The sequence below is a fragment of the Sphaerodactylus townsendi genome, linkage group LG02 (genome assembly GCF_021028975.2).
Source record: "Sphaerodactylus townsendi isolate TG3544 linkage group LG02, MPM_Stown_v2.3, whole genome shotgun sequence".
Classification (NCBI taxonomy): domain Eukaryota; kingdom Metazoa; phylum Chordata; class Lepidosauria; order Squamata; family Sphaerodactylidae; genus Sphaerodactylus; species Sphaerodactylus townsendi.
Genome location: NC_059426.1, coordinates 171433773 through 171445195, shown reverse-complemented (window position 1 = coordinate 171445195; position 11423 = coordinate 171433773). Strand labels below are relative to the sequence as shown.

The 11423-nt window shown below is 47.1% G+C and overlaps 1 protein-coding gene across 1 annotated transcript in view; it reads right to left on the bottom strand.

Annotated features, from left to right (window-relative positions):
• Positions 1-231: 231 nt before the first annotated feature.
• The window catches only part of SIX4 (SIX homeobox 4), a 31614-nt gene continuing 20422 nt past the window's right edge, over positions 232-11423 (bottom strand). The window contains exons 2-3 of the mRNA XM_048486607.1: positions 10593-11302; positions 232-4299 (exon numbers count right to left, since the gene is read on the bottom strand). Coding sequence (XP_048342564.1) covers positions 3536-4299; positions 10593-11302 — 1474 coding nt within the window. The 3' untranslated portion in view covers positions 232-3535. The remainder of the gene's footprint in view (positions 4300-10592; positions 11303-11423) is intronic.

Genomic DNA, 11423 nt, shown 5'->3' with positions numbered 1-11423 from the left:
TGCCCGCTCTGCTGCTTGAGCTGTGGAGGCTGATCTGGGGAATTCAGATTAGCCTGTATACTCCAACACACGCCAGCTGGGTGACCTTGGGCTAGTCACAGCTTTTTGGAGCTCTCTCAGCCCCACCTAACTCATAGGGTGTTTGTTGTGAGGGGGGAAAGGAAAGGAGATTGTAAGCCCCTTTGAGTCTCCTGCAGGAGAGAAGGGGGGGGATATAAATCCAAACTCTTCTTCTTCCAATCCACTTTCAGTGCACTTTGCACCTGTGTGGAATAGCAAAATCCACTTGCAAACAATTGTGAAAGTGGACTGAAAGTGCATTATTCTGCATGCGTGGAAGGGGCCTGAGAGAAATCACAACAGGCTTCACCATACCTGGGAAGAACACAAATCTGGTGTCTTGTGTGCGTCTGGAGTGTTCATACAAGACGGCAGAAAGCCTCTCTCGCATGCTCAGATTATGACACATTTGTGGTTTATCATGGACAGCGGCAGAAGAGAAATCCTATACCATTTCAAAGAAAAACAGGCTGAAACGTCGCTGGCAAAAACATTGCAGTTGGAGCAGTAAACACAAAAGCTCTTGGCGATTGTCTCCTTAAATCTTAAAAATGTGCTTCTGGTTGTTAAATGTAGGCAAAAGGTTAACTCCAAAACGCTTGCAAAGAAATTTAAATATTAATCTAGAATAAAATTCTATGGTCGCCCCACAAAATATGCTGCCACACAACTGTACTTTCAAGTAACATCACAGAATGCGCTATTCTATGAACAAGCCATGATTTAGGGGGGGGGAAATCCTGACAATCAAGAGATGATTAGATACTAAGCAAGTGTTATCTTTCCCCATGTTTGATAGCTGAAATACATTTAAATTAAACCTGACGTGCCCAATACGTTCTTATGCTCTAACAGTTTTGCTATCAAGATGACCAGCCTTCGGAAGAACTTAACCCTGCCTTTCTGCGACACTCTCCGTTTTGAATATTTCTCCCAGCTTCAAACTCAGGTCAGGACATCCAGGGATGCAGCAAGCAGTCCCTTGGAAGTGATCTGAAACTGCTACGTTGTGATTGGTCAAATGATCCAGCCACACCCAGGGATGGCAACATATCCCAAGAGAAACCTAACTCGATGGAGGAAGACCAGAGCAATGACTCATGCAGAGATACGGCAGGTCTCCTCCTCATGAATATGAATTTGGGAGGTAACAGAATCCTTTCATCTATCCTCTTTGCCATTCTCTTACAATATTGTTAGTATGCTCTGGTACATATGTTGGGAATTACCGGTCTAGTGAGACCTGCCTTTGGCAACAAAGTGCAGCTCAACTGTTGCAGCCTTCCACGGCCGGAATCATTGGGGTGTTGTGGGGTTTCCGTGCTGTATGGCCGTGTTCCAGTAGCATTTTCTCCTGACGTTTCGCCTGCGTCTGTGGCTGGCATCTTCAGAGGAAACCCCACAACACTCCTGCAGATCAATTCATTTCATAGTATGTACATATATGGGATGACAGTCCACTAATTTCTGCCCTAATGCAAGAATCCCAACATTTTCTTATCAGAAAAGCTACACTGCTTTCAATAGCACAAATATATAAAGTAAGAAGGAACTGGCCCTTTAAACTTTGATACGTTCAAAAGAGTCTTTTTATCACTAGTTAGCTGTGCTAGTTGCATCGAGGAAACAAGGCCGCTAGGAAGAAAGGCACCTGGAATATATATTTTTTTGTTTAAAACAAACCAACATCTGGAACAAAGCGCAAGCTCGTAAGGGAAAAGGAAAAGGTTTCCTACAGATCCTACAAAATTGCATTCATAGATGTGTCAGCTTCAACATAACAAACCAGCTTGATTAAATTGATAAAAAAAAAATCAGTCAAGGAAACTCTAATTCCCTCCCTCCCAAAAGCATAAAAAAAAATTCTGTTAGATAGAAGGTTCAAAAAAGACTCAAAATAAATTAAGCTGTCTGAAAAACCAGGCAGTCCCACATATCTAAAAACAATATGGGCCGTTACTAAGTATAAATAGAAGCCAGCACACTAATACAAACTGGAAAATCCCCTTTAAAGCAAGTCGAATAGAATCATCAACATATATAGCAGAGGAAAGGATTTGGGAGTATCTAATTCTCAACATCAAGCAGGTCTTTTCTCTGGCTACACGGATTTTTTTTTTAAAAAAAAATGCATTGTTTCAACGTTCAAGAGAGCAAGACTATCAGCCAGGACAAAATTGCAAAATTTCTTGGGAAAAGCTAACACAAAAACCAACCAGCAAAAATATTACAATTGTGCTTGTTTTCTATATCTCGACCAAGAAGCTAACAGTAGCTCATGAATAGGGTTACTAGCTCTAGGTTGGGAAACACCTGGAGATTTGGGGTGGGGGCTAGCCTGAGAGAGGTGGAGTTTGCAAAGGGGAGGGGCCTCAGCAGAGTACAACTGCATAGACTCCGCCTTCTACAGCGGCCATTTTTTTTCCAGGTGAACTGATTTCCATCACCTGGGTATCAATTGTAATCCCAGGAGATCTTCAGCGGCCACCTGGAGGTAGCAACCCTACTCGTGAGGTATCGAAAAACATTCACGCCCACAGAACTGTATCCCACCGTTATGCCCCACGGATGGCAAAACTGAGCAATATGACCCATTTTTTATGCGCTCAGCCTAGAACTCAACCTGCCTCCACCAAACCAAAACCTGTCTCAGGCTTTTAAACAAAGACGTGTCCTATTCTTATGTGCCGTATTATTAGATTCAAACCTGGAAGGTCTGCGTTCAAATCCTCACTCTGCCACGTACGTCGCTGAGTGATCTCGGCCTAGTCACTCCCACTCGGCCTAGTATACCTGACAGGAGCGTTTGTGGAGTTGCCACCTCAGCAACTTGGGAAATTCCTGGAGATACTGGGTGTGGGACCTCAGTAACGTATAACACCATGGAGACCACCTTCCAAATCAGCCATTTTCTCCAGGGGAACTGATATCGGTAGCTGGAGACCAGCTGTGATTGTGGGGCATCTCCAGCCGCTGCCTGGAGACTGGCAACCCTGATTGTGTATATAAAATAAGGGACGGAAGAACTGTGTTCACTGCCCTGAACTCCCTGGAGGACAGGATAAAAACATAGAAAGAGATAATACATAGATATATTTGGAGAGTATAACCTCTGAAAAATACACTGGTGTACAGCGCATCTGATGAAACTACCGGGATTATATTTGTCAACCAAACCAATCCATGCCAGACCGAGGGATCCCTCCCCCCTAAACAAGTTAACAGAGTACTATTATTCAATGGCTATATTGCATGCACAACACCACTCAGTAACCTCATTTGGCTAATGGAGATCTCCACTTCATATTAAAATGTGGATACTTTTTTGTTCCGGGTTATTTCATGTACATATTTGGGCTACGGGAGGATCCACACTTTGTGCTTCTAGGGCCGAGGTGGAGGTCTACCAAAATGAAAACGAGAAAGGGGGAAAAAGGAAAGAAGGGGGGGGGGGAACTCCCCCCCCCAAACACATTTACAAGTCTTGCATATCTTCGTCCAGCTGTACCGTCTGGAGTTTGGCAAGCTCCTTCTTGCCAGTTTCCAGCTCTTCGCAGATCGTGTCGACCATATTGTTCATCATGTATTTGGTTTTTGAATCCAGCATCATTAAGTCGCTGGCCGACTTGCCGTCGTCGTCGTCCAAGAAGTTTTCCTTTATGTGAGGCGCCGGCTGCAGAAGCAGCCGCTGCTCTCCACCAAAGCTGGGGTGAACTTGTACCGAGGGGTTTTCGGCGTGATTGTGAGCGTCGGGGCCCACTCTTTCCAGGCCCATCTGCGTTGTGGAAATGGACATCAGGTCGTGACTGGCGATGAGGGGGCAGTTCTGGAGGGTCGCGTAGTTGGTGTTACTGATGGAAATGACAGTAGCCCCAGTGGTCACAGGGGACGTCAGGGGCGAGCTCTCGGGCACGCTGGAGCCGAGCTCCTCAGCGTTTAAGAGAGTGGGCGGCGCTAGAGAAAAATCAGGCGACAGTGTTACGTTTACCAGCCCCCGGCTGTCCGGAGGCAAACTTTCGTGAAGTTGACCGTTCTGGCTGAGCGGCATGACTTGGGAAAACACAAGGCTGGTTTGCAGTCCTTCCTGTTTAACTGGTCCAAGTGTCTGGTTTGAACTGGGGACTGTGTAGACCACCGTGTTGGGAGCCAGAGAGCTGAAAAACACTTTCCCTTGTGCGGTTGAGGAGTCACTGGTGAACGTGGCCCCGTTTGATGAACTCGGGTTGACTGAAATATTGCCTGCAGTGAGAGAGGGAACAGGAGAGAAAAAAGTTCAAGTGGCACAGCAGTGTAAATCACATCAGGAGAAGACTTGCTGGAAAAGGCAAAAAAACCTAGGAAAAGTCAAAGGCAGGAGGAAAAGAGGAAGACCCCACATGAGATGGACTGACTCTGTTGAAATTACAGGCCTCAGTTGCAAGACATGAGTAAGGGTGTCAACAATAGGATTGGGTGGAGGGGGTGTTTCCTTAATTTTTTTCCTGCTGTTCCTACAAAAGGAATAATAGAATCATAGAGTTGGAAGAGACTCCAAGCGCCATCAAGTCCAACCCCCTGCAATGCAGGAGCACACAATCAAAGCATTTCTGACAGATGGCCATCCAGCCTCTCTTTAAGAACCTCCAAAGAAGGAGACTTCTCTTTCTCACAATACTAGAACCAGGGGGCATTCATTGAAAATGCTGGGGGGAAGAATTAGGACTAATAAAAGGGAACACTTCTTCACGCAAGGTGTGATTGGTGTTTGGAATATGCTGCCACAGGAGGTGGTGATGGCCACTAACCTGGATAGCTTTAAAAAGGGCTTGGACAGATTTATGAAGTCGATCTTTGGCTACCAATCTTGATCCTCCTTGATCTGAGGTTGCACATGCCTTAGCAGACCAGGTGCTCAGGAGCAGGAGCAGCAGAAGGCCATTGCTTTCACATCCTACACGTGAGCTCCTAAAGGCACCTGGTGGGCCACTGCGAGTAGCAGAGAGCTGGACTAGATGGACTCTGGTCTGATCCAGCTGGCTTGTTCTTATGTTCTTATGAGACTCCATCACACCGTGAGGTTGTGCATTCCACTGTCGAATAGTCCTTAATGTCAGGAAGTTTTTCCTGATGTTCAGGTGGAATCTCTTTTCCTTCATCTTGGACCCATTACTCTGGAGAAGCAGAAAACACGCTTGCTCCCTCACCAACACGACATCCCTCCAAATATCTAAACATGGCTATCATGTGACCTTTAACCTTCTCTTCACCAAACTATCATCCCCAGCTCCTTCAGTCTCTCCTCATAGGGCATGGATTACCATTTTGGTTGGAAAAACAGACTAAATAGTCAACGGATAGAAAGCTTAAGATGAATGGGAGACGGTAGACAAGGAAGTGTCCTGGAAAAGCTAATACTGATTTCAGAAGATCAGTTAAGACAACTTTCAGTGGATTCATCACCTTGAAGCTATGATCAAAACGTAATAAGCGAAATTCAAATATCAACCCTTTTACCGGCTTCTTAAACGCTCTGCGAGGGACTCCATCCCCAAACCCCAAACAAATTCATTTCAAGCAGGTCACAACCAAATGAGTCTTTGTTGGGATAGAGTTTGCATTCCGGAGTCTTTGCGAAGAACAAAAATGAGCAATAAAAGGTGGAGCCATCACCCAGATGCCAAAGTTGACAAGTACATATAAGGTTCTCTCTCAAGGTGATGCAAAACACCCCAGCCTGCTTGCGGCGAAATTAGTTCATGCAAATTATACTGGACTCATAAAGATGGTTCCGACTGTGCGTGGCCATTTTTCACTCAACTGAAATAGGAACTGAGCTACAGTTTGCATTTTAAGATTTGCTGACATGGGAAAAACTCACAGCATGTGAATTTATCTTGCTTTGTTACTTCGTTTAAAAATAAAAACAAACCTTCACTGTTGGGAAGGACATGCGTATTTGGCCATTTGTCACACCATATTTTCTAACCTACTTTCATCTGCTATCTACTTTAATGGGGGATCAGAGGCGGAGCGCTCATGGGGACATGTGGGGCACACGTCCCTGGGCACATTCCAGCTGGTCACGGGGGGGGGGGGGGGGCGGCGGTGGAGAATCGCTCCCACAACCCTCCCCTCTGTTCCACCAGGCTGCTCCTTGCCTCGGGTGCCATCCCCCCCCCCACATCTCTGAGGGGGATACTATAGCTGTGACTAGATAGGCTTGATGTACTGAGGTGAAGTCGCCTCTTTCTCTTCAGCCAGGCATTACTGTGTCTTTATCACCAAATTGGCAGTGGATCTATAGCAGAGATGAATACTGAGACTTAAACAGCAGAGATCTCGTCTCAAATCTCTACTCAGGCAAGTCTTTCTCCAGCAGATTAATGCACTTTTCAGGAATTTCGCAGCCCCTTAAATACAAGTAAGTTTCGATTATAGTGTAAGTTTTAAGACAGCCTACTTTATGACCTATCAAAGTAGGGTCTAGCTCACAGAAACCAAACCTAGAATAAAGATTTCTTCGTCTTTAAGGTACCACAAAACTCCTGGCTATTCTTGGCGAAGAAGACTTGGTTTTTATACCACACTTACAATCATGTTCTCTTCTCCGCCCCACATCATACACTTTGTGTGGTAGGTGGGGCTGAGAGAGTTCTAAGAGAACTCTCCCAAGATCACCCAGCAGGCTTTAAGTGGAGGAACGGGGATTAAAGTTCGTCTATTTGATGTAAAGACTATATTTCTGTCCAATCTTTCTTTTACAGGTCCCTAAAGGTTCCCCCATCTAGGTAACAATCAGGCCCAAATGTGCTTTACTCCAATGAAGATGTGTATTTTCTGCCTTCCATTCATAGAGACCTGGATTAGCCAGGTTAGCCCGATCTCATCAGATCTTTAAGAAGAAGAGTTGGATTTATATACCCCCTTTCTCCCCTGTAAGGAGACTCAAAGGGGCTTACAATCTCCTTTCCCTCCCTCCCCCACAACAAACACCCTGTCAGGTAAGTGGAGCTGAGAGAGCTCTAAAGAACTGTGACTAGCCCAAGGTCACCCAGCTGGCATGTGCTGGAGTGCACAAGCTAATCTGGTTCCCCAGATAAGCCTCCACAGCTCAAGTGGCAGAGCAGGGAATCAAACCCAGTTTTCCAGATTAGAGTGTCACTGCTCTTAACCACTACACCACGCTGCCAAAGGAACCACATATACCCAAATATTAATCATTTTGTATAATTCTGCTTAGGTATTGCCTCTTGCTCCCAAAGATGGATGCGGCTATTTATGCATGACACATAAACACTGCTCAGAAAACAAAGTCAACATCAGCCATGAAGCTTTCTGCGTGACCTTTGGCTGGCCAGTCTCATATAATCACCCCTACCTTACAAGGTTGTTGTAAGCATAAGAGGAGGAAGGAAGAATGAGAGAGAGATCAGCAGGGAGAGATCATGAACGCCATTTTGAGCTCCTTGGATGACAGGCAGCATAAACATATTGTAATAATAATATGAATGACATATTTATTATGCTACATTCTGGCATAGAGACTAGGGCCTGGTTTGTTGACGCAAGGAGGAGAAATGAGGGGTAAACAGCCCAGGTGGCAGAAAAGCTAAACCTGCAGTTGACAGACGCTAGCGCCAAATGCACATGCAAATAATTCCACGCAGACAGAAAAGTAGCACGGCAGGGCCAAATTCTTTTCGCCTGTCCACCCCATCTCCTTCCTCCCTACACTATTTATTTTCCCCCTTCTCCTGGCAGCCCCTATACCCGCATTTCCCTCAGGGTCTTCCTCTCCTTCCCAGCCACCATCCAAACTGCCTTTTGTTTCCAGCTACGCTTATTATTGACTTCATTTATACTCCACCTTTCTCCATGAGAGGGACCCAAAACAACTTGCATCATTGTACTCCCCTCCATTATATCCTCAGAATAACCCTGTGAGGTAGGCTAGGCTGAGAATGTGTACATGGCCTAAAGTCACCCCAGTGAACTTCCATGGCTGAGTGGGGATTTGAACCTGGGTCTCCCAGATTCTAGCAGAAAACTCTAACCACTAGACCACACTGACTTTCACGGGGGTCACTACTTTTGAACAGCAACAAACAGCTGGGTCTGAGTGCGTCAAGTTCATTGGGTCTGACCCTGATTAAATCTTCTCTCAAAGGTCAAAACAACCCTGGAAAACACGCTGCCCCTCCTCCTGTCTTCTGCTGTTAGAAACCAAGGGTTCAACTGGCAACGTTCTTGTGTTTGCGTAGCAACACCCGCAGAGGACATTTGTGTCTTAAAGCAACAGGTGCTGCTTCTATACCCAGCTGTACAATATATTCTATCTGCAAACCCATGACTTTTTACAGGTTTGCTAAAAGAGCTCTCATTTCTGCTCCTGGCTCCAATCTCGGTATTTAAGATTCCACACATGCGACCATGTCAAGAGTTATATACGTTGATGATGATAATACCCATGCATATCACACTATCATGTAATATGCACAGATTGCAAATTACACATCTATGCCTATGACCGCGGTGGCGAACCTACGGCACTCCAGATGTTCATGGACTACAATTCCCATCAGCCCCTGCCAGCATGGCCAATTGGGTATTGTAGTCCATGAACATCTGGAATGCCATAGTTTTGCCACCACTGGCCTATGATATCAGATGCAACCAACTTTTTCACTTTCTTTCTTTCTCCTGAGTGGGAAAAAAGCTGTTTGGATCCAATCTATACAAAACGTACTTTTGAGAAGGTTTATTATTTAAACACTCATACTTTTGGCAACAATTAATATACTACAATGTTTTTAATGATATACCTTATTAAAGAGTTCTGTGCTTTCAAAGTTATAAATAGCTTGGTGTCTAAACATGCTAGAAATCCAACAGATGGTAACCCAGAGTGTAACAGTCTGCAACTCTGTCAACTATTGAGCATACCTGCAATTTTTCAGAAGGAAGGGAGGGAGGGAGGGAGGGAGGGAGGGAGGGAGGGAGGGAGGAAGGAAGGAAGGAAGGAAGGAAGGAAGGAAGGAAGGAAGGAAGGAAGGAAGGAAGGAAGGAAGGAAGGAAGGAAGGAAGGAAGGAAGGAAGGGGAGTAGTAGTAATTTGGATTTATACCCCACTTTTCTCAACTGGAAGGAGTCTCAAAGCAGCTCACAAACTCCTTCCCTTCCTCTCCCCACAACAGACACCGTGTGAGGTAGGTGGGGCTGAGAGAGTTCTGAGAGAACTGTGACTGGCCCAAGGTCACTCCACAGACATCATGTGTAAGAGTGGGGGGAAACAAACCCAGTTCACCAGATAAGAGTCCGCTGCGTATATGAAGGAGTGGGGGGATCAAACCTGGTTCTCCAGATTAGAGTAAACCGCTCTTAATCACCATCCCACTCTGGCTCTCAGATATTTATACTCTTAAAATCTAGAAATATGCCAAACAGTACATTAGGCATTTTATGTTACTAAAGTCAAGTAAGATAGGTTCAGTTTTGAGAGGAAACTACCGCATACGTTTCAATTATTTCAGTGTTTCCTCAAGTTTCCTTTAAATGCAAGGGGGCATCCCACCCAGATTAAAGGTTTTCCACTAATGTCACATCTCTAGTTTAGCTAATATCAGCGCCCACCCTAAATTTACAAAGCCTTTTGCATCAGAAGACGGTGCCTTACACCGGGAGAAAGCATGACCATTGGTAGAACAGCAATGTTGGAGCTGACATTATACAAGCACAGCTGCAAAAAGAAGCAAGATAATATCTTGTTTTAAACTCCTAGCCAAGGACATAGGTAAGGGGAGGTTTCTTGGGTTCAACCCCCCCATTACGTGTCCGAAGCTCCCCCCGCCTGTGGGATGGGTGGGACTCTGCCCGCGCTGGCCCCAACCTGGAGATGGGGCCCCCCCCCCCCCCCCGGCTAGCTGGGCCCCGCCCAGAGATGGGATCCAACCAGTTCTCACCACTTCTCTAGAAGTGGTTACTAATTTTTTCTGAGTGCCGAGAAGGGGTTACTAAAGCAACCTCCCTGCCCAATAGGGACTGGAGGTGCGTGTGTGCGGCGGCGCCACTGTTTGAATCCCACCACCATCGGAACCTGTCATTAACATTTTTGGATTCCACCACAGGCCCCGCCAACCCCCCCACCCCGCCGGGGATGGCAGTCTCTTTTGCCCCTGCCCCCCCCCCCCTCCGGCTGGGCTCCCAGCCGGCAGCTGTCCCGGCCTCGGTAGCTGGTTTTATAAGCAATGAGGCTAGGGGCGGGGTTCAGGGGGTGGGGCCACATCCACCAGCCGCTGGGGCGTGGCCACACCTCCCCAAGCCCCACCCCCGGCCTCAGTGCTTATAAAAGCAATTCTCTGAGGCCGGGACAACTGCCGGCTAGTAGCCCAGCTGGAGGGGGGGCAGGAGAGACTGCTGTCCCTGACTGGGGTGTGTGGCCATGCCCCAGGGGTGGGTGGGGGCATGGCCCCGCCCCATGAGCCCCACCCCATAAAATAAATATATACCTACGTCACTACTCCTAGCAAAGAAAAATGTACTTAAACCAATTTTTACCTTGGGAAGAGGCCACTGAAACTGGAGGCAACTGCAAAGATGAAAACCCGATCCCTCCGTTGAGTAACTGACCAGTTGTTGCGGGATTGGGGATCTGGACAATGCCGTACTGGTTTATCTGGACGGGCCCCGTAAAAGTAACCACGGAGCCGCCATCTTGAGAAGCAATGGCTTCCTCGTTTTCTTCCTTCTTCACCTCCATGCTTGGGATCAAACCCGGGAACGAGGCCGCCACGGAACTGGGGCTGTACGTTGTGGCGGCGGCAGAGGAGGCAGCCGAGCCGGGCATGGATGTCTGGAGGAGCTTGAAATCTTTCACGTCTTCCGAAGAAGGTGCCAGGATGTCGGCCATGGGAACCCCGTTGCTCAAAGCACCCGGAGACGTTTTGGGCTGATTCAGAGAGACGCTGCTTTGCGGGGCCCCCACATCCAGCCCGTTCAGAATGACCCCGTTGGGACCCTGGATGAAAGAAGTACTGTTCAGAAAAACAGGAGGCGAACTGGCAGAGACTAAGTTCCCGTTCAGCAAAACGCCTGAAGAGCTGAGCGAGATTTTGCTGTTCCCAAGCTGTTGCATGTACACGTGCTCCATGTGGCCGGGAAGGCCCAAGCTGGCGACACCTTCGGACGCGTTGGCGAGGAGGTGCGGCGATAGGTCCTCTTGCCCCTTGCTGGACTCGTCTTCGGTGCTGGGGTTGCCGTCCGACTCACTGCAAGCCGAGAAAGAAAGAACTCAGTGAACTCGAGCGGTATCTCCCATTGGCTACCAAGATCACCGCAGCATTAGGAAGCAAGTCTGCAGATATTCTAAAACAGGGGTATCCAACTCTG